The 23,477-nt window shown below is 38.7% G+C and overlaps 1 protein-coding gene across 1 annotated transcript in view; it reads right to left on the reverse strand.

Annotated features, from left to right (window-relative positions):
* BCL2L13 (BCL2 like 13) overlaps positions 1–22,910 on the reverse strand; it is a 40,081-nt gene extending 17,171 nt beyond the window's left edge. Inside the window, exons 1-5 of the mRNA XM_067306924.1 lie at positions 22,559–22,910; positions 16,609–16,798; positions 7,597–7,707; positions 6,478–6,634; positions 3,133–3,202 (exon numbers count right to left, since the gene is read on the reverse strand). Of these exons, the coding sequence (XP_067163025.1) occupies positions 3,133–3,202; positions 6,478–6,634; positions 7,597–7,707; positions 16,609–16,729 (459 nt within the window). The 5' untranslated portion in view covers positions 16,730–16,798; positions 22,559–22,910. The remainder of the gene's footprint in view (positions 1–3,132; positions 3,203–6,477; positions 6,635–7,596; positions 7,708–16,608; positions 16,799–22,558) is intronic.
* Between the last annotated feature and the right edge of the window lie 567 nt (positions 22,911–23,477).

Raw genomic sequence — 23,477 nt, forward strand, 5'->3', positions numbered from 1 at the left:
AAGTGGCTCCTTTCTGCTCATGCTTGCATAATGAACAAATCCTGTGAAAACTGGTATGACTAAAAAAATAACATGTTCCCAATTCTAAACCAGACTGGTTTAGCCAAGCCTTTGTCATTAACCAACCTGTAACCAGCAAAGTTAACTATATCAGTCCAATACCTCACAAAAGATTATATACTCTCATCACACACAACACAGCAAAATTTGCAAAGACTGCTTTGAGTCTGCTTTGTATCAGAGAGATACCAGGCCACTGAAGGATCAGTGTGGCTCTCTGAGCACATATCATTCATTACATTGAATAGGCGGGGCTTTTATACATACATATATATCATAATACATATATACATATTCACACACACGTGTATCTGTATATATGTAAGTCGGAGCTAGTAATTTGACAAATGTGAAATCACAGTAAAAAAAATAGTTCATTCTGACTTGGGCTTCTCATAATGTTTGGGTTGCTAAAAAGGACCACAGCACTTTTCCTTTGACAGCAGAGACTCAAAAACATAACGTGAGATTCTATATACCTCATTATAACAACTAAAAGCAAAAACAACATCTTGCTATGCGAGATACCACTACTGAGCACAACAGATGCAGCTTACATGTAATTAAAAACCACATTTCATCCTACTAGCTTTAGTTGTTTTATATGTTCTTTCTAGTCTGGATCAAACCCTAACCCCAGATCACATATGTACCACCCAGCATTCCATCTGCAGGAAGGCATTTCCACATCTTTAACCATTTGACATCTACCAAAACTCCTGTGCATCTTCGTCTTGTGTTCCACCTAAGAAATTATAGGGTATGTAAAGGCCATGGGCATACAAAAGGGAGCGATTTATTATTCTGTTCAGCTAGCTGTTTGTTATTGTAGGCATAAAAGGGCCAAAGCCATTTGCTTCAGTTCAACAATAATATTTTTTATTAGAGGGACAGACATTGCTTTTGTGCAAACTGACAAAAACAAGCTGAACAGGAGACATATCTTTTATGAAAAAATCTGAGGAAGTATTGGGAAAGTATCTACAGACAGCGCTCTAAAGGGAGTACTGTGTTTCTTGCTTTCTCTCAGATTTTTACTGTTAAGTACATTTAATAAATTTTACTATTAAGTACATTTCATATGGAAACCATGTTTATTCATTACAGACTACTTATCCTTATTAATTTATTTGTCCTTCCCTCTTAAAGCAGTCATGGCCTAGGCATATCTTCACTACAACAGTGTTAGCTACAGAGAACACGTAACCTAGAGAGTCATAGCTTCCATTCTTACAGAAATGCATCAGTAAGTTTACAAAAGTAGACAAGTTCCCTGATAAGAGCTGACTTAAATATACACCTTGCAGGTTTTCACAAACCCGAGGCCAGCATAGCCCCATTTTGCTGCTGTAGGCCTGTTAATTAGATCTACACTGTATGTCTATTTATAACTACATTTCTAAATTATCTTTTTAACAGCTTCTTCTCTAGAGTGAAAATTAAGATAGACTGAGGTTGGAGGAAAGATACCTAGATCTCTTCTGTTATAAAAGATGACTCTGATTAAGACAACAAAGGAATTTAAAAGGAAATGAAACCAACCTAAATGTATTCCATCTCCTCAAAACAAGTATTATTAAAGGAACTGCTAGGCATTCCTGAAGCATTGAGCTACCTCAAAAACAATACCAACAGATACTGTATTAGTCTACAAATTTTCCATTCTAGTTTGCTTGCGAACTGTAAGTTTTGAAGTCACAAATGTTATGGATAAGCAAAGATATCTTCTGGCCAATACTCTCAATTAAAAGCTGATGAGGATCAAAAAAACTGTTAGCCACAGAGGCTCCACAGATGTAGCAGAAATGGGGGCTGAATCATAAAATTGCAAAGGTGGAAGATCAATTTACTCAGGACTATAGCAGCAAGGGGCCTGAACCAAGAGTGTATGGAGACACAGTAGGCAACTGACTACACCGTAGCCACCTCCTTCCTTATAGCTGAGCCACGATGACTAATTTTATGTTGTTTTTAGTTTTTATCAACTGAAAAGTAAAATGTTCTAGTTTAAACACTTCCTTGATAAGCTGATTTCATGGTAGTTGAAGCTAAAGTGCTATGATTCACAATACGATAAACTGAAAGCACATACACATCAATTTTAATTGTCTGGGTCATGGGCAGTAACTTGTCAAGCAATGTTAATAAACTACTTTAATAGTGCCCATGCCCTTGGTTAGAGGTAGATGAGAGAAATGATCAGTATCTGAACTAAGCAGAGAAATCTAGTTAAGGAAATGAAGTGTTTCTGAAAAAAAGTTATTTTAAAAGAAGGAAAAAAAAAAAGGATTTCTTGTTCCATTTCAATTTTTAAGACTAAACTTTATCAATTTGTGATTAAATTTGCAAACAGCTGTTTTGTTTTTCTCTTTTCTGATATCCCCTGAACCTGTCATAGAATGATTAAGATAATGAATGATGAATTAGAATGATTAATGAAATATGAAACTGCGGACAGTAATTCTACTTTGCATTAAATCTATCATGGGAGAGTTCATTTACAGACTTGCATATTATTTTAAAAAGCAGCTTCACATCATCCGAGATAGCTTCTCCCGGAACCAGATATGCATGCCCTCCTTATGTTTTCTGAACAATTTAAATATTCTGAAGATACTGTTAATTTTTACTTTCACCATGTTTAGTACCTTTTTTTTTTTTAAATATATATTTCAAACATGAGACGGGAGGAAAGAAACAGTTGAGAAACATTATGAAAGCATCTCTCGTAGATTTCAGTACAACACCGCTAAAATTGTAAATCTTTCTTGGAAATTTCATTTTTTAAAAATAATTATTGTCAAAAAAAAAAAAAATTTCAAGCAACAACTCTCACTTCATTTTACCACAGCAAAGGAAGATTAGCCTAATACTTCCACTGAATAACTTCTGCCTACATTATCTAAAAACTACAAAATACATCTGCAGTACTACTCTGAGAGGGAAGGTTACTGCATTCTAAAAAGCAAGCATATTCTTTTTATTCGTGGTTCTCTGCTACACCTAACTGCACTTAGTAAACACCATCATGGACATCAAATAGACGAAAAAGAAAAAGTGATTGTTTGGTACCTTGTTCCATCCACTGGCATGAGCAGCTGTCTCCTGTGTGCGCTCTTGATATTCTTGGTATGTCACCGGCCTGCAGAAGTTAAACCAACACTGAAAGTTATAAAAGGAAACAAAAGAACAAGAATAAAATAAAATTCTCAGTTTCCAAAGAACAAAATATTTTCACATGTATTACAGCAAATAATTTTTAAGAGCTAACAAGTCTCATGTTTCAGTGCATGAAATACAAACAGCGGACAGGGTCAGGAAGGCATCACCTTCTCTCAGTAGTATAATATTGCAAAATTGGTTAGATATATTTCATAATAATTTGACAGTCTACAACTTAAAGGACATTAGATAAGTAGTTCTCTGATGTGCTATCAAAATTACTAAGCTCTTGCATGGTATCTTTATTATGACCTACGACTTGGGAGATTAAAAAAAATACTAGTAAATTCACATGTGAGAGAAAGGTGAGTGCAGAGTAAAATTTTTATAAATAGTATAGACTATGAACCAACACAGGCTGCTTGACTTTGTTAACATTATATTAGGGTCAAAGCTTTCAGTTGCAAGAAACAGTACTTTTGATCACAAAAAACCCTTTATATTTTGGTAGATATCTCACACAAGACTTCTCATTTTAGAATTACCACATCTCTCCTTCTCTGAATGGCAATGGGGAAACTCTTCCATACTCTCTCCTCCAAGATGAAATAGCATCTTAGAGTCAGCAACAAGGACGATTCTGCTGAGTGACAACACAAAACAGACTGCTGCAAGAGCAGTTACCCTGAAGCCAGACCGCAGCAGTAGGCAAGTCCAAGTTTTGCTTTAAGGGAGAAAGTGGAATCTGGGGTTGGCCAGGAGAAACAATAACTGCTTATTGAAGTCTAAGAATCTGTCATGATCTAGCAGCCTACTATGCAGTAACACAAACAGGCTTGTTTATATGTATACAAGAGAACAGGAAAATATCAAATACAAGGAAAATAAGTAATTTGTCAAGTAATCCTACTATAGCAAACATGGGTAAAAGATCAGAGTTAAAGCTCACTGTGGAAAACATAATTGGGCTTCTTATTTTAAGTGCCTTCTCTTAACTTCCTTGGTACATTAGTTCCTTTTAAACTCAAATCCAAATGAATCAGCGGGATGAGAAGAGCAACAACAGCAGCAGGAAGGATATTAAGAGATTAAACAGCAGCTCTAGTTCACCTTACAAAAAGGCATGTATGTCATCCACATTTTCACAGGCATTTCAGGTTTATTTATGTAAACATCTAATTACATTCACCGAATAGACATAGGGCTTCAGGGAGCCTGAAATCTTGTTTTTGACAAATAAGGACCTAGACAGCAAGGTAACAGCAGTGGGAACCACACTTATGTCTCCCACATAGCACTGAAAAGCATTATATATATACATACATATATATATAGGTATATACGTTCAAAAATATACTTACAATGAAAGTTTTTCCTTTAAGAAACACAAAAAACCTAGAACATCAAGCTACTAACAAGTGATTATTAAAATATTCAGGTCTAAACCCATGTATTTGTTAAAGCCCTCACCTAAGGATCTCCCCAGAAAAGAAAAACAACCTAGGATGTACCAGTTAGGACCAAACACTACCAGATGGACAGCTAATATTCCCTTACCTACAATGTATAAGGCATTTAAACTTTTATTTAAAACTTTTATTTACACAATACTGTTACTTAAATTTATGATTTTAGACACACAAAAAGGACGAGTTGCAAGATCTTTCTGTTAATTTTCTAACTTGTTGCCAGTATGGTTTTTTAGTGGATAGTGAGATATTGTTCAAAATTTCCACTCTTTAGAAGATACTAACTACAAGTTTTTAAGGTCACGTGGGCAAATGTCTGACTTGTAAAGGCAGATAAACTTCTGCCAATTCTGGAGGAACACCAGCAGACCTCGTAGCTAGTTAAGACTAGTAGCTTAAGGAGAAATTTGTAGCACACATACTGATTTCTGTGGTTAAATAATTTTTAGTTTACACAAGATTAAACTTACTTTTTGACCCTACAAAACTGCATATAGAAGCAGACATTATATGTATGCTTCTGGAAACTAAATAGTGAGTTGACAGGCTGTCCTTTTCCACTGGATGACTCAAGGAAAAGAGCCAGCTGGCTCCAGATGCAGCTATGGCCAGATGTTACATGGGACCTTTGCTGGGGAGCCCAGGCCATGTCCATCAGTCTTAAATTAAAGTGGTCATAAAAAGTCAACAATCCTTATTGGTTATTACAAGAAAGTGGGATAGTTAAGTAATGACTTCCAGATTCATAACCTCTCAAATGTCTGGCATAAAGGTACCTTCATAAGGGCACAATGATGCCTCTCCAATGCCTGTATGGACTACTTAAGCCCCAAATATCAGATTAGAAAGTTTAAATTAGGCACTGGTATCTAAGCTTATAGCATCTTGCCATTTAAATATTTCATGAACAGCTACGCATATCTGAAAGAGGAGCACTAGAGATTCACAGCTCCTTTAGAGCCATGTTATTTAAACCAATCCACAAAACATATATAGTTCAGACAGCCATTTTCAAATGCTGCCTTCACAATTGCATTTATATAACTGTCCCTGAACTAGCAACTCCAGCTCTCTACAAACACATTTTGGAGGTCATTCAGCATACTAGCCTGATTTTTAACAGAGACAGTAGTTCATGTGGCTCCATCAGAAATCAGGCTAGTAATTCATATTAGAAAAAGAAATAGTCACAACTTTATATATCTACAAATCACGTTAATCAAGATACTGGGATGCCCAGTACTATTTGCTATTTAAATAATAAGCTTAAAATGAAAGGACAATTCCTAATGCAGTGAGGTTAGCCCAGGTGTCCACACTTGCTTCAGATGTGTGTCCTGAATGCTGGTCATAAAACATCGAACTACCTTCACTTCAGGCAATTCTCCCTCTCATCTTGGGCACAGCTACAATCAAACCTCTACTCCCACTTTTTCTATAAAGTAGAATTTGTTAATTTGGCTACAGCCCAGCATCCATGAAATTGGCAATGGCAAATGGCATCTGCCAGCTGCTAGTTTCACCAGCAAGTCAAACTACTTGAATTAGTCTCAGAAGTTCAGTGATAAAAGATTAGAAAAAAATTAGAACTTACGGTATTTCAAAGAGCAAATACTACAAAGAAGCATTCAGACTGTACAACACAAAACAAAAACCCAGACAGATAAAGGAACACTGAAAAAGACAGAAATGCAATGCAAAAATGTAGTCCCATATTCAGCATGTCAGCAGCAGCTACAATGCAAAAGGAAATACCTTCCTTTCGAACAAGGAAAGGAAAACTCACTTGCTAAGCAAGCTCTGTAGTGCTTTGTGCAGATGTTCTTTCAATTCCTGGGACACTTTCTCCCCTAGATGAGCCAGGCAATCTTCTATTGAGCTCTCTGGATTGGCAGGACTGAATACGGGAGAAGTGTGGCAGTCAAATCCTGTACTGGTAAATGCTGAGAGAAAAAAATATATAGATATACCTAAGTACAACAACAGTCTCAGATTTCCTATCCCACTAGTTAAGCACAATTTATATCAGGGAGGAAGAAATCACAACTTCATTGTCAAAGTACGCTATGAATAAATTTCAGTAAAACAAGTATGGGCCAAATTTACTCCGGAAGTGGTACTTACAAGCCATAGAAGACTCTGAGCTACATTCCCCTCTAGGTCTTCTTTCATAACCGTATCCTAAATGGCAAATTCACTGAATGTGCAAATATTCTGAATTTTAAGCTAATGCCAGCCCTGAAAGAGCAGCAAGAGAGCCTCTTCCCCATGGTAAAATTTGCCCACACAGGGAAATATCTGTAGCAGTACCAGAGTATCAGTTTTTAAAACAATATTCAGTTCATCTAACCTTTTCCTTCTCAACTTATATCTTCTAGGACAGGTCTATACGGATGAATGAAAATAGATCCAGAGCCCTTCCACTTTGGTCTCTCCATTTGCAAAGCACATGAAAAGCAAAGATCGTTTCCAAATTATCCCTTGCTGGGAGTCTCATTAAAGTCACATTTATAGGTCAGAGCAGGTCACAAAAAAAAAGCAAACTTGGTAGAACTGAGACATTGGACAGTTTAAGTCCATTCTCCCATGAACGTTAGTTGCTGAGGAATGATTTTACTTCTGTCATCAACTAGAGCAGCTTAAGAGTTGCTTACATTTCATTATTTACAGTAGCCTATTAATTGCCATTTAATTGTTTGCTTTGGCTAGACTCCATTGCTCTAAATGGCAAAGTTTAACTATTTTACTTAATGTGACAATGGGCAGAAATATTGGGGGGGAGAGAGGGGAAGCGAGACGTTCAGTGCAGCCAAAAATCTCTAAGTAGAGTACACGTTACAAAATAACCACTGTTATATTGTATAGAGATTGTCAACTGAAATGAGAAAATCTGAAGAGCCTGCACCTTCCAAGATTTCTTCATCAAGACGTTTTAGCTCCTCCTCAATTTCTATTTTAATCTTCTCCAAAGCCTCTTTCTCCAAAGCATGTTGTGCCATAAGCTGTTGTTGAGTCCCTAAAAGAAACCAGAGTAATTATTCAAATGTAGTATTTCAAATAAGGTAGATAAATGGAACATGATATTGAAATTTTAACTATAAAGAAATACAAGGTGAAAATCATATTTCAGACATCATATCACAAAGTGTTCCCTTGAGTGCATTTATTACAATAGTTTTATTACGTGAACCCAGAAACACATAAGCTTCTGGGCTTGTTCAAGATAGAACAAGTGCTTTAAATATGAATTTATAAACAAAACAATTAAAATATTCAATTGCTCTAAAAAACACTAAGCAGTTTATCTTAAATTTAAAACCAAAATCAAACCAAAGCACATAAATAGGCAATAATTAAAATATGCTCATTATCAAACTACACCAAAACCAAGCAGATGTCTTTACAGTTCACAATACTCAATTTTAATATAGGTATAAGTTTGATATTTTAGTAACAAAATATAAAATTTATATTGAGGTCTGCAAAGTTAACAAAAATACTGAGAACAATTATGTAATTATATCAGTGAAGAATCCTGAAATCTATCAACTGTGCATCATTTCCTTATTCATGGGATCCTGCAGGCCAAAATATATCATTTAAGATAGGGTCCAAAAGTAACAACAGAGACAAAGTACCCCAGAATTGCCAGTCATTTGTCAGTTCTCATCTGTCAGTGTCAGTTGACCACAAAGCTTCCTTTTGCTAAGTAATCCCCCTTCTGTCCACTCCCTTCCCAAAGTGTCAGGGAAGGAAAGTTTTAAGTCATCAGTCCTCATTAGCCTTGCACTCTGTTGCTTTCAACAGTATCAGTGACTATACTTCCCCAATCACATTTTCCTGGATCTCTTACTTTTGAATATTCCTTAGAATTATTTTTGGGGTCTTCATGTTGTCCCACACCCATAGTTTAAAAACCATCTTCTGTCCGACCTTCTGATAATGCTGCCTGTGTTTCCTACCCATGCACTCAAATGCCAACAACTCTCAAACCTATCTCACCCTTTTTGCACCCACACTAACTGTTTGCAGCTCTTCCTGGACATCCTGGCACAATTCTGCTGTACAGAACTTCTTCATTCAGTTGAAGAAAATAAAAAGGGAAAGGATTTATATCTGTAATGTTGATATTGTCTGACCTTATTCCTTACCCATTGCTTATTTTTCACATCAGCATCTTCAAGTTAAAATCTTCAATTAAAATCTTCGGTCCCGCAACAACCATTGTAGCTTTCTGGCATGTCTTTTTTCATCCGTGTTTTAAAGGCACTAAATCATAATTTGGCAGTCTTATGAACAAATGCCTATTCTCCTTGGTTCACCTCTACTAAAATCTGCTTGAATTCACTTTAATCATTGCACCGCCTTCCCCTTTCTTCATAACGGACACACAGTAAGCACTAGTTTTCATATCAGAGTGCGTGAAAAACATTTAAGCATCAATACCAGCTAACACACACAGATACACAAAATAGAGTGCATCTTCTGTATTTAAAAAACACTAAATAAGCTTGCAATGTCCTGTACACTTGAAAAACAAGTTGAAATCTTTAAAATCAACCCACTGAACATTTGTTTATGCTTACACATGCAGCTCTTTTATGGATACCTGTGAGACAAATTCATGTGAAATGGATGTACAGGACAATGTAAAATGTTTACACTTATTTGCTCAAATAGTTTAAAGGGCCAACAGACAGTCAGTTTAATTTCATTTTACTTAACCACACAATTATATCACCATTACTATATTCAGAATAAGTTTATTTAGCTTCTGAAATCCCTTTTCAAACAAAGAGTCTCACTTTGCCACTCTGAACCATAAATTCCAGACAGGAACAAACTGTTCCTCCTTTTGGTTAATAAACAGACACTCACTAATACCTTGTCAGTCCCCTTACGGTCTTTGAATGACTAAATCACTGCTTCACACTCAAGCCCAACAGGTACATGCAAATACAAAGTCTTGCTTTAACCTATGTTTCACCCTGCATATGGAAGGAAAGAGGGTATTCAGAAGAGCACCCGTTCTCATGGGACTAATGTGATGTTGATCACACATGACAAGCTGTCATACTTGATAAGAAGTCATGTGGAAAATGGAACGAAGAGAAATTCCATTGCTGCCAGCACACAAAAGAGCTGTTTAGATAACCAGTGCTGCAGAGTCAATGGTTTCCATCCCCTAACACCCATAACTTTGCAGCAGCTGCTGATTCCAATAACACCTGACCATTCAGTCATGCCAAAACATCAGAAACCTACCCCTCCTGGCTCAGTGACTTTGCACTGTTTATTCCCCTATCAAAGGGCTTCAGCTTTCTGCATCTCCTGTATGTTGTCCCTTAGCCATAAAAATGCACCCAGTATTGAAGAATAGCATATTCTAACATCAAAGTTCTTAAGAGAGCAGTTATCCTTTTCCTCCTTTAGAGGACTTCCAAGTCGGTTTGAAAATAACTAGGATAAAATAGTAAAAAGAGCTTCTGGTAGAGCAGGAACATCATATTTTCATTCTTTATTAATGCCAAAGGTCACACCATAAATGGTACTTACAAGATTCACCAAGAAGAAATGCTTTCTTAGGCAGAAAAAAAACAGGTCTACCTATTACAGGTCTTTGGTAAACTGACCCTGAAAGGCTTCTTTCCAACCCAAAGACACAACAAACTTTTGTTACAAATTCTTATACAAAAAAGTGAGTACATTCCACTTCCTATTTAAGGAATAAGCGTTCCCCTTTTGCCCAAGAGTTTTCTTGTTAATAGTTTATTTTTCAGGTATATGGAAGTAACATGCAAAGTAGGGGGAAAATGTGCTCTAAAAGTCCATGGAGCACTGCATCACTGACAATCAGGCAGTGCTATGACTGGTAACCTAATGTAATACTTTGGTAAAACTCCACCCTTAAGGCCATTCCAGAAGCTTAGTAACAATACAAGACTAACCTGTTTCCCAAGTTTGATCCTGGGAAGAGGAGGAGGGATGGAAGTCATCCCTCAGAGTCAGAGAGCCAGCACATCTGATTCTATTGTGTTTGTGTCAAACTAAGGCTAACAAGAGACAGCAGCAACTATAAGAAGAGACTGAAAAAAGCTGTATGTCTTTTTAGTTCAGATGAATACAGGGTCACTGAAAAAGAAGGCCTCTGATGTCACAGATCTGTGCTGGAATTTTTTGTTTTATATCTGTTATTTTAACTTATCAGTATGTCTGTTTTCAAGTTTCAAGACTCTGTATTAATGTCTGCATAGTTAACATTGAATTGAAAATTCATTTTCAGCATGACTCTAGAAATTACATAGTATCTCAGGCTCTTTTTTAAAAAAATAAGCAAAGCGGAAAAGCGAGTGTCTAAAAATTTTGCAAGCACTGAGAAGTGATGCAGATATAAGAGATCTCTTTAGAAATGTATTCAACCTTTTTCTTAAATGAAAAGCATATTCATTACCCCAGCAAACTCCAGAACACAGACTGTCATACCAGATGTAGCCCTTGGTTTGAAAAGAGGTTTAAACGAATCTACCTATAAAGAAGTTTAAACATAAACATGCCTTTACCCATAAAAAGGTTCTGCTAAAAATAAATTAATTGAGTCCAAAACTCTATTAAGGACCAAAAAGACACAAGAAATTGCCAGCTAGAAGTCTTTTCTTTTGTGGGCAGAGAGGAAGCTTAAATAAGTGGGAATTTACATCTCTGGAGGGACCCCCTCTTTCTTCTCCGACTCACAACCCCAAGAATTGCCTTTCTTCTCCTGAGTTCAAGACATGGGTCTCCCATTACCTCTAACAACTGGATTGGTCTGACATATGATGTGTAGCTTTTCAGATTGTGGCTTTTCAGCCAAACTACATATATTGTGCTGTAAGAGGAAAGTTTCTAAGGAATGTGTTACTTAGCTAAAAACATCTCACAAACTTTAATTTCCCACAGAACAATGATAGGTACTATGAAGGATAAGTAAGATACAGACATGGAGGACAAAGAAAACCAAGATATTCTACAACAGCCACTCCACCTGATGACTGAATCTCTTGTGACAACAATTATCCCACCCATCATGGTCAATACCCTATGATAAATCTACTAATGTTAGATTTGGGATTGTCATAGAGGAGCCTTGAGCTCACCTACAACGCCATAAATCCTGATCATCTTTGAGTATCTGTACATGTATTTCCTGAGATGTATCAGAGTTCTCTTCTAACTGGTGCATGTGAACACATACATGTAAAATCCACTTCTAGTATCCCAATTCAATACCGCTTAGCAATAAGAAATCTGTTTGGGAAACTGCTACCACTATAACGACTTGATTACTGAATATATACAGCACTTCATACACCAATCTCAAAACAGATAATTAATGGCTGAAAGGACAATGTGCACAGTAATTGGATTACAATTACCATGGATAACATGTATCTCAGGGAAACTGTAAAACTGTCAAAGTTTTGTTCACCTCTTGTGCAATCTATGCCACGCTTAATAGTGACATTGATTATAAATCTTGTGGATGCTCCTGCGAGCTGAAGGATTATATAAGGTTTCTTATTCTTAGAATTCTCTTCAGGAGATTGTCTAGGAAAACACAGAAAAACAGCTTTCCTTAGAACCACAGTTACGACTACAGGCTCATGGGATGGAGTCAAACCATGGAGAAATCAATTTAAAAAAAACCCACAGAAGTACACTAACAATTACTCCCCTTGATCAAATTTCAAGAAGCATTTATAACACAGGTGTATTGAATTAAAGTACCTGGACACTTCTAAAAGACAGCAAGTAGCACAGGCAGCTGCAGTAGACTGGAAGCCTCCATAATGAGTGTGAATTTCAGTGGAAAAAACTGTAAAAATGTATTCCAATACTTGATATTTATTTTCAACATATTTTCAGCATGTTTTCAATAAGTGATATTTATTTTACTGAGAGCTTTCTCCCACATTTTAACTGTGCTCATCCATTGCTTCAGGTTGTATGAATTTACACAGATGATATCTTACCCTGTCTATTGTATCAGATTTCTCTGAGCAATTTGTATTATTCACCTATCTCAAATTCTACCAAAAAGTAATGGTATTTACTGCTAATGAACCTTACTTTAAATAAACTGAACCTGGAATTATGAAGAATCATTATTTTTCCAGAACTGGGCCTGGAATAGAAGTAATCTCTAAAATTATTTCTTAGTTAAGTTTGCTTGTTTTTCCTCTAGAGATACTGAGATCAACTACAAAATTCTACACAGCTGTAATGTCAAAAGGATCATTTTGTCCAATAAAATAAGCTTTTCTTCGAGTGCCTGGAAAACTGCAGACAGTTCTCTCTTCAGTCCCTGCACTGAAGAGCAGTTCTCTAAATAAAACTTTCATAGTAATACCCAGGTGTTGACTTAGAGATTGGCCTTCTTTGGCTGAAGTCAGAACTGGTTTTAGCTAGTGGAACTGAAGCCACATTTCTTGCAACAAATCAAGACAGACCAAGAGACCCCAAAGCAATTACAGTGAAGGAATTCTTCATGTAATTTGTTCGAGCTTTCTCTTTACTAAATTAATTCTCTCTGGAAGTCATCACTCTATTAAAGTATATTAGGTCTGCAAAAATTAAATACAAGTTTTTACATGAAATCTAACAAGTATCTTGCAGATTTTACTTTTATCTGAGTTTTTGGAAGAGAAAGACACACATCAGAAAAAGAACTCTTCAATATGAAATGCAAGAAAGCACAGCTTTTGGGGAGATGACCATAGCAGGAAAATGGAGGCGAATGAACAAAAGCATTCAATTTTTCCTACAAGTTCTACAAGAGATAAAACAGCAGCACTACTCTTAGGAAAGACTGCTTTTCTTTTTTGTTGTTTTGAGCCATTGTATATATCTTCTCTACTTTATCTGGAATGTTGAAGCTTCACTGAAATCTCCTTCGGTATCAGACAGTGAGATCTAGCAGCCTGCTGTAGAAGGAGACTCAGGGGAAGTATATAAATACTAACTACACCTAGTTTATCTTACTTCTCTATGTTCTTTATATGTGCAACGGAAAGAGAGAGAAGATCCTCCAGTGTGATTCAAGGCAGCTATAATTAGGATCTCACTCTGAAACACCCTCTAGAAGAGCCTCTCACTCCCCAATACAGGTGGAGACTAAAGAGATTAACATAATGAGGCTAAAGCCAGCCTTTCTGGATACTCCCTTTATATTGTAGCGAGACACAGAAATTGGACAAAGAGTAGACTCATCTGGATCTAAGAAAAACGTATGAAGGGAGATTATTATATAGCAAAGAGTCAATACCTCGTAAGAATGAAAAGTATAAAATAGAAAACTGTTTTGCAACTAAAATACAATCAAATAACCATTAGCAAAACACCAGCGACTAGTGTTTTAAACACCACAAAAACCATCAATGAAAGTACCTCAGGCTCTGTCAAGATATTTTACCAATGGCTGATGATACAGCATGAAAAAACACACTGACAAACATGATGCAATGTCATATTATTATCCCTCTCATATTTTCCTTATGAAAAACAAAGTTCCTACTTCATGATGGCATTCTAAACAACTATTCATTTCCATTTACTGGCTTTCACATCTCATTTGTTCTTTACAGGTTTCTAATACTGCACTTGTTACTGTAATACCCAACTGACTCCCACTAGTGCATTAGGCAGTGCAGCTAACATCCTTTATGGGCTGCTTGTTCTCTCATTGTCTCCTTAGGGGAGAAGCTTAAAAAGAAGAGTGCTTTAGTGCAGTTTTCACCATGTTCTAAGCAACAAGATACAGATTGTACATAACTACTTCATATTCAACCAAAATGCATACAGCACTTCACAATAAACACATGGCCCTTACCACAGACAGCCTGAGAGTGCAGTTGAAACAACTGTTAAGCAACAAGAAAGGCAGTAGGAGAAAAGATTTTTTTTTTAAATGGAAAAGCAACTGTCAGACAAATGGAAAGCTGTTGCAAGGACAGAAAACAGGTAAGCAACAGCAAAAGTGAAGAAAGAAACAAAAATACATTAAAGTTACATAATGCCTTAAAAGGAAGGATAAAATGTTTGCACTTTGTTTAGAAGGAGACTGAAGTCCATCTAAGGCATTCAAAACAGAATGAGAAACAACATTGCAGATTAAGAGTAAGGGAGAATGATTTTTTCCATTTTTTAATCAGAAAGCAGTAAAAACATTGAAAGAGAGATCTAATTACAGTGAAAAATGACCAAGGGAGGAAAAGTTGTGTTCACTTCCTGTTCTTGGGGGTGTTGGTGAGGGAAGTGCAGGAGAGTCTCCTGCTTAGGATCGAAGGTTTAGAGCAATGGGGATGAAAGGACAGATTTTCAAAGTGTCAATGCCTTAGAGTATTTTAATAGCAAGTCCAAGTACATTCCACTGTAACATAAGCTAACATATCTAAATAGTGGATATGTGATATAGTGGATAGTGGATTCAACAGTTTTCTTTAAACAAGACCTCAAAAGTCCTCTTAATTGATTATGTGTATGTAAACATCTGTAGCAGCACTTCCTCTTTATACAGTTTTAATAATTTTCTTTAATTCAAACATTTCTTACAAGTTTCTGTACTGAGAAACAATTGAGAGGTTTCCTCTCAATTTTCAAATATTTCATAGGTAACTAAATCCAAATTATAAAAAGAAAGCTTTAAGACTAAGTTTCCCTACTGAGTCTTACATTTTCAGAATGAAGCAGACTCTTCCACATGGTAGGTTTGTATGTACCTCATATATTTCCAATTATAGTCCTGTTATCCTGACTGGATATCCAGAATGAGGTGTTATTCCTAAAATAACCACATCCTCCAACAAAGAGTTTCATGAAACAGCATCTTGGCACTAAGGTGCCTCTCCCTTCATGGACCACAGATGTAGCCAAAGTAGAAGTAATAGACACATCTTAAACATACGATGTTTAATTTTATAAACGGTATATGATATAATCAACATATGCTCTATATTTTAGTGCCAAACTGATAAAATTATTTCTGCTGTATCTTTGATGCTATCTTTTTGTTTTAGGAATTTTCTTCTGATGACAGATAACTGGAGTAAATGATAGAGTATGCATTCTTAAATGCTCATTCAAGGAAAAAAAGATTCTAAAAACTGCCCTTTTTTTAAAATATGACTTTCATCAGAATAAGCTGCGGATAAGTGACTGAAACATCATTAAGAATTGACAAGCCACCAAAATGATCTTGACAAATACATTGCTTGTTTTAAGTGCTTGCTACCCCAACATAAAAGAAGGTTTATTCCCTGGAATACGAAACAATCTACCAAACTTCTTTTGTTATGCTCAATTTCCTATATGCATAAGCCTGTTCTGGAAGAAACACCTGACTCCATGCAATCCTTGACTTCTTAAAAATAAAGAAACAAATAAATGCAGCGTAGGCCAGATTAAGTCTCACATCTCCACACTACCACTGACTGACAACAACAGAAGCGTTAACATAATATGGCAAAAATATTTAGTACATGGTATTGCTTAGGTCATCATTCAGAGATTATGCTGGAAAACACCACTTCACCCCTGCTTACTTCCATTTGCCTCCCAAAAAAGGCAAACACGGGCTCAGATTCTCAAGATGGCTCAACAAAGATGATAAATTCTCATCCTTCCTAACCTGAAGACAGCTATTTAAAACCATGTTTTTGCTTCATAAACACCAGTCACCTCTGGCACAGCTCAAATTAAAATAGCAATCTAAATGCAAACAGCTTTGTTTCCATCAGCATTTTTTCACATTATTTTAAATGAATAGTAAAATAAAGAGATACAGAACACTAAACATCTGGCTGACATTCTACATATATGCACAAACAGTTCACGACTACAAATGATTGCCAAAATAGTTACACGTGTATATGTGGTATATCACCTTGAGTTGAAGGAGGAGGATGCTCCTGTGGCTTCTCTTGTGATAAAAGTCCCAGGTAGCTGAGAACTACATATTTTGTTTCATAATGAAATCCTACAGGCACAGCAGTAGAGGACGCCATCGGGTTGACTTGCAATGCTTCAGTGCTCTTATTGGGCACACGGGGTTTTCTCTCGGTAACAGATGAGGGCTGTAAGGAAAGAATAGAATGTTTTGTTTGTTTTTTATAAGGTTGCAATCGGTCATGAACTCATACATAACAAGGAATTATGTAATGATCTTAAAGTACAATCCAGATGTTTGTCTTTATATCCTATGCATTCTTATTTTAATAAGAACTGTGCAGAATCAAACCAAATACCTCCCAGTCCAGTACCCTGTCTGATTGTTGTCAGCAGTGGAATTTCTCACTCCCACTTCACATACGAACTCTCGCATTAAAGCAAATTGAACAGTTCCTCACCATGCGTCCTCCTTCCAAATGTCTCCCGACTCAACCTCATATAAAAATACATGCAAAGAAATTCTGAGGGGTTCTGAAGACTTAGTTAACTACAATTTGAGGGAAAAGTTCACAAGAGTTCGCTTTTCCCCTAAGCCGCAGATGACTATTTTCTTGCCTCTCAGATTCTCAGCTATTACAATGCTCAAAATTTTTAATGCAGCAAAAGTGACCACAACTGCCTCAAATTCATTTTACTGTTCCAGCAGCAGTGGAAAAACATATGGTCAACAGAAGAAATAAAATCCACATTTATTGTAGAGATTGGAAGAGCAGATGGTTGTGTGTCCTGGACTTCTCACCCAGACATTAATACTGATAGAAATCCATATCTAATGGCAACATCTGGCCAAGGACCTTCCACATTTTATTCTATTTGTTTAGTCACTTTTCAAACATCCAAATGAGAACAGTAGAAAAGACTAAGATAGAAATAAACAACAGCCAGAAGGGACAAAGAAAAAAAGAAAAAATCTTAGAAGACAACATGGAGAGGGGGAAAAAGCCATACAACAGATTTGAAGGAAGTTTCAGACTAACATGCTTTTAGCTCTTTAAATCAGGAACAGTCTGGATAACTTCTTCCAATGTACAAACAGCCTGACAAATTAAATAACAATAATTAGGGCTTCAAGATGAGCTTTCAGGTTTAAGTTCTCAAAAACTTCAGAGAGTCATTCCTGAACAAGAGGTACCTCACACTTAGCCATCAGACTGGATATTTAACTGAAAGGCACACAGAAATGTTGAGGCTACAGAACAGTTACTCAACAGGTACCAAAGGAGCTAGGCAGTTTACTAGTTTGAGACTACATTCATCTTTAGCACAAATAATTAAACCAGGTTTAGCAGTAAAAGTGCAGTCAGAATGAGAAAAACTCTACAGAAATACCCAGCAGAAGTTGGTATACCTCAGGAGGCTTCCTGATTACATTGGGAATGTCTTGAGATTAAGACAGACCACCAGGTTAGTAAACCAAAGCACAATCTGCAGATGATGCCTCAAGATTAAGAAAAAATAAATAAATATAGCACACAAAAGAAAAACATTGATCTGTCTAGGTGTATCTTGGCTAGCTTCTAATTCCCCTCCTCCCTGGAAAGGAATTCAGATTAACAGCAGTACAACTGGTTACTGAGGATAAACAGAACCAGAACTATGCTGTGGCATGGTTACTTTGTAAGTAGCTTGGCAAAGAAAAATTTATCTGTCAAACTAAAACCTGCAAAGCAAAAAGAGTTGATGGAAAATTGGCTAGGTGTTCTTTCTTTAATCTTTAGCAATTCTAGCTTCTGAAACTCATTCAGCATTAAGAACAGAGGAGGAATGTTTCATGAAGACTATACTCTGCGAAGCCCTGTCTCTTCTTATGTATTTCAAAATGCCTGAAATCCTTTACCAGAAAGATTTAATTGGGTCTTCGCTACAGACAGAACTGAAATATCAATCTACATAGGAACGGCTGTTGAGACTTTGAGCCAACACTCATCTCTTCCCTCAGAGCAGTAATCCTACATTTATGTTCTCTCTTCCATCCCAGAGTGCTCTATAGGCAATGTGTTGTGCTTCAGAAACATAAGACATTATAGCAAAGGATAAGAGCAGCTTTTGCACAATACACAGCTACCCTTCAGCCACTATCACAAACTGAGACTTTGATAAAACAGGGACATTTGGCAAAAACAACTGCTCAAAAAAACATTAGGAATCTTTAACAACAGATCTGTTCTTCAGACCTCACACCAGATGTGAAAGATGTCATTCACCCAAAAGCAAAAGCTCCCCAACACACTGCAGTTTTGTTCAGTAGAATAGCATAACCCTGAAAGCAAGATATGCCCTGCAATGCCTACATAGTGAATGGGAGCCCTTCAAGAAAAACTGGAGAGACCTATCTTGAAGGAATCACAGTCTGATGTATGGTCCAGAGAAATCCAGACACTACACTGTATATCAAAGAACAAGTCTGAATATACAGCAAAGATTTATTCTTTAAAATAGAATTCCAAATCAACACCAAAAATGAAAGAAATAACAATCTACCAGTACAAGAATGAGACTCCATACCAGCACAGTGATCCATATGCAACAGTGGAGCCTAATTCATGAACATTTTAGCATGCTTAACTGAGCACCTTGGGGGGGGGGGGGGGGAAGAGAGAGAATCAGACAAGTTATTTAAATAGTGGTTAGTGTTTCCTTGAGAAGAGATTTAAAAACAAAAACAAAAAACAATCTTCAGATGAAAAAAAGTAATCACTTTAGTTAATACAGTCCGAGAGGCCTGTATGGAAGAAATATCCTAGGCTTCATATAAAAGAATATCGGACCAGAAATGCATTTCAGAGTCACTGATCCTCCCTTGAGGAAAGCCCATAATGCAATCATTCAATTAGTCATTTTAAATAGTGAATGTAGTCATTTTAAATAGTGAATGATTATTTGTGTTTACCAAGAGAAATATTGCCTCATATAGAGTAAATATTTCAGAAAAGGCCATTTTTCAGGGACGAGTGGAAATAAAACAGGACACACAGGTTGAAAGGCTAGATCAGAGGAAGGAGAGTATTCCATTTACAGGAGCATAATGCAAAAGAGTCCAGAAACTACTGAAGAGAACAAGACAAAGGCTTGTGTGACAGATGTAAAAGAGCAGAGGAAACAAGGCATGATACAGAACACTATGTGAGCCTTCAAAGCAAGGGCGAGAGGGTTGCTTGTGGTGTAAGAGATTCAACACAAGAATATTGCTTCCTCAAAAGCCAAAGAGACCATTACTGTTATGAATTACTACCTACAAAAAATTGCAATCCTTCTCAATTCAAGCATGCTCAAGGGGGGAAAAAAGCTACATGTGCTCAAGCTTACTTAGGTTGTCACTCCTCCAACCCTGCTGTCATTTGTTCTACATGGGCTGAGCTGTTCAACTGACCTGAGAACTGGAGTTCCAGTCAGACCGACAGTTCCTCATGCAGTCTGTCGCATCCTAATCCACAGGAGAGTTATACCTTATTTCAAGGGCAATGTAAAAACTACCAATGAATACAATGAATATAATCCTTTAGAGAAGGGGCTCTACTGTGTTTCAGTCCTTACCTGTACGATTCTAGCATGCATCAAGCTACACATTTACTAAGTATAATTCAAAAGCCAAAATGCAACAGTATTATGATACTGCCTTTAAGGACAAGTCACCAGCTGTCGTCAAGATCTGCTGGATACCCATTTGATTGTTGCAGGTCAGAGACATATCTTATGCATTTAGAGATGTGCCCTTACAAAGTATTCTGTTGCATGTTTATAAACAAAAGAATAGATGACCCATATCCTTACCGATTTCCATTTAATGCACTAAAAACACTAAAAACAATAGCACAGTTACAGATTGCCTTCATTCCAAAAATAACACCAACATCATGAAAGTAGTTAAGTCCCACTCGAAAACAGTCAGTCATTCCAGGGTGGGAGGCAATTCCCATCTACAGCCCAAGTTACCAAACTTCACTTACTGGCTACTAATGTAATTATTCTAGAGTACTGCGAAAATAGAATCCCTTCCTGCTGCTTGAGAATTATTTCAGAGGATGAGTGGTCTCAGTCAGGCAGTGTTAACCTAAGCACAGATTGCGAGATTTAGAGATGTAACAAAATCATAGTACACAAGTTCAAATCATTTTTAGGGAAGCATGCTGCTGAAATATTCTGGTTCATCCTCTTGATAGCTACCTCTGTAACAGGTAACCACTCTTAGTACTGTCAGCTCACCATGCTTCAGTCTAATCTACAACATTACATTTATACCGTGCTCTGTATTACAATTTTCAACTCTCAGTGAGTTGTTTGCAGGTCATGTACCTATAAAACCATGCCCCATACAAACAACATGAAAAACATTCAAGTACTTTCCAAGTTTACCAGAAGGGTTGTATAGATATTTTGAATGAAACTTGCATGTGTGGACTAGTTCAACCTTGCAGCAGTTTGTCTCTGAAAACATTTCACCTACCCGGTAGGATTCTCCAAGGCACCTGACTGTGATGAAGCTGGAAGATAAACTCTTCAGTATTTTTCCAAAAATGCATTACAGTATCACTTAGAGATACTGATTGTTTTTAATAAACTGATAATTACTGAGTTCAAACATGTCAATTCCTACTGGAAATGAATCAATACTACATCTATTACTGATCCTCTAGTAGCACTTAAAGGATAAAAATACTGGAAAATGCAGTAGTCATTTACCCGGCTGTGGTTTTAGTTGATCTTAGATGGAAATGTAATTAAATGAGCATTCCAGACAAATGTTTTGGTTTTCTTTTAGAAAAAAACAACCCAAAATCTTATGAATTATCTAGTACAAAGGTTTTCAGTCTTTCCAAGCTTTAAACAATCCTGTCACAATATTAAATCATTAGAAATTCAACCTTCATGAACATGTTAGAAAGCCCAGTTTTCATTCATTTTGTTTTCATTTGCCATGTGCTGCTTGGACTTGAAAGTAAACAAGTCAGCAGGTAGCTAATGCAGAAGCTCTCCCGTTGCTGCAAGTTTCCAAAGCACCAGGCAAACACAGGAATGAAACAGATGAGCAGGTCTCTCAGAATGCAGCGTAAGCTACTCAGTTACTACGGCGATGAATGAGATATTTATATCTAGGCAGAAACAGCAAGAGGCAGAAAGACGGGGATGAGTCAGTCAGCAGGGTTTGCACTGGAATCATATGCCTACATGCTAAATCAGTGCAAGCACCAGGTGCAGGCACAAAGACCGCGCAGCCAACAGGCGCATCCTGAAGCCACCTGATCCGCTCGCTACTGAACCATCTGCAATTCAGATTCGGCCGACTCGCCTTTCCACCGTCCTTCAGAGGCTGTTGCGAGGGAGCGGGGGGGGGGGGGTGGAGAGGGGGTCGCGGCTCCTTCTCCCAAAGCGCAGGGCCAGGCAGGCCAGCGGCTCCATCGCGGTGCCTGCCCCCCCTCCCCTCCTAGCCCTCCAGGGAGGGGCCCGCAACCCGCACCAGGAATCAGCGCAAGGCACGGCCACCACCACGACCGGCCGCGGGGGCTGCCCCGGGGAAACACACGCGCACAACAACCTCCAACGGCATGAGTCGCGCGGGCGGGGGCAACGGCTGCGAGGGGGAGGGGGCGCGGCCCCGCCCCGCCCCCTCACGGAAGTTCGCAGGGCACCGACCCCGCGGGGATCGGCCTGCTCCCTCCTCCCCTCCCCTCCCCGCCCCGCAGGCGCGCGGGAGGCGGGGGAGAGGGAGGGAGAGGAGCGCGCGCGCGCCGCCGCCGCACTGACTAACGGCCGCGGCGCTCGTGCCCGCTCCCCCTGCCCAACTCTCGGCCGGAGCCAGGCGGGGGGAGGGGAAGGGGGGGAAGGGGCACGAGCGCGCGCAAATGGGGGGGGGGAATAATAAGCCGCCGCTCCCACCCCTTCCTCACCTGAGAGCGCCGTGAAGCGGAGAGAGGGGGCCGGGGAGGAGGAGGAGGAGGAGGAGGAGGAGGAGGGGGGAGGGAAGGTCGGGCGCGGAGCGGCGCTGCTCCGGGTCGGTCCGCCGGGGGTGGGTGTGTGCGCGCGCGCGCGAGGCGGTGCGAGCTTTGCCCTAATTTGCCGCCGCCGCCGCCATGATGGAGGGGCGGGAGGGGAGGAGGGCACGGCGAGGGGGCATCACGTCATGGCACTTTGTGTCATCGCGTCACAGCCCACCCCGCGGGACGGGGAAGGGGGAGAGGGGAGAGGACCCGGAAGGACATCTCTCTCGCTACGTGACTTCCCCCCTCCGCAGGATGGGGCAGGAAGAGGCGGGGCGGCTCTGCGGTGGGCCGAGGAGCTTCTGCCTCGGTAGGTGTCATGGCGGCGGGGGCAGGGCGGTGGCAGCGCAGCTTCCTGCGCTGGGCACGTGACGCGTGCGCCTCGCGCCGCCGGGCGCGGGGGCTCCGCCATGGAGCTCGCTGCCGCCGGTGCGGGACCCCAATGAGGTCGAGCAGGGAGGTGTCTCTCCCGTGGCAGGCGCTGGCCCCAACGTGTCTCCTGCGCTCAAGGGCATACGTGCAAAGAATGCAGCCAGAGGATTTGCAAGTCATCCTCGCAGGAGTTAAGCCCTGTTTACGTTTTTTTCATGGAAAACTGAGGAAAATGAAATTGCCGTGGCTATAATACAGTTTACATAGTTATAGGTTAGGGTTAACTTCAAAGTATGACAGGGTATCAGAGAAAAGAGAAGCCCACTATCAAGCCTGGGGCTTCACAAAATGACTAAGCACTAGGAAAGAAAGTAAGCTTTGAATAAAGTTCCAACTGTAAGTTTTAATATTACTTATGTTCTTCCTGAAATAATAAAATGTTCTCAAGTTTCAAAAC

The sequence above is a fragment of the Apteryx mantelli genome, chromosome 1, assembly GCF_036417845.1.
Source record: "Apteryx mantelli isolate bAptMan1 chromosome 1, bAptMan1.hap1, whole genome shotgun sequence".
Classification (NCBI taxonomy): domain Eukaryota; kingdom Metazoa; phylum Chordata; class Aves; order Apterygiformes; family Apterygidae; genus Apteryx; species Apteryx mantelli.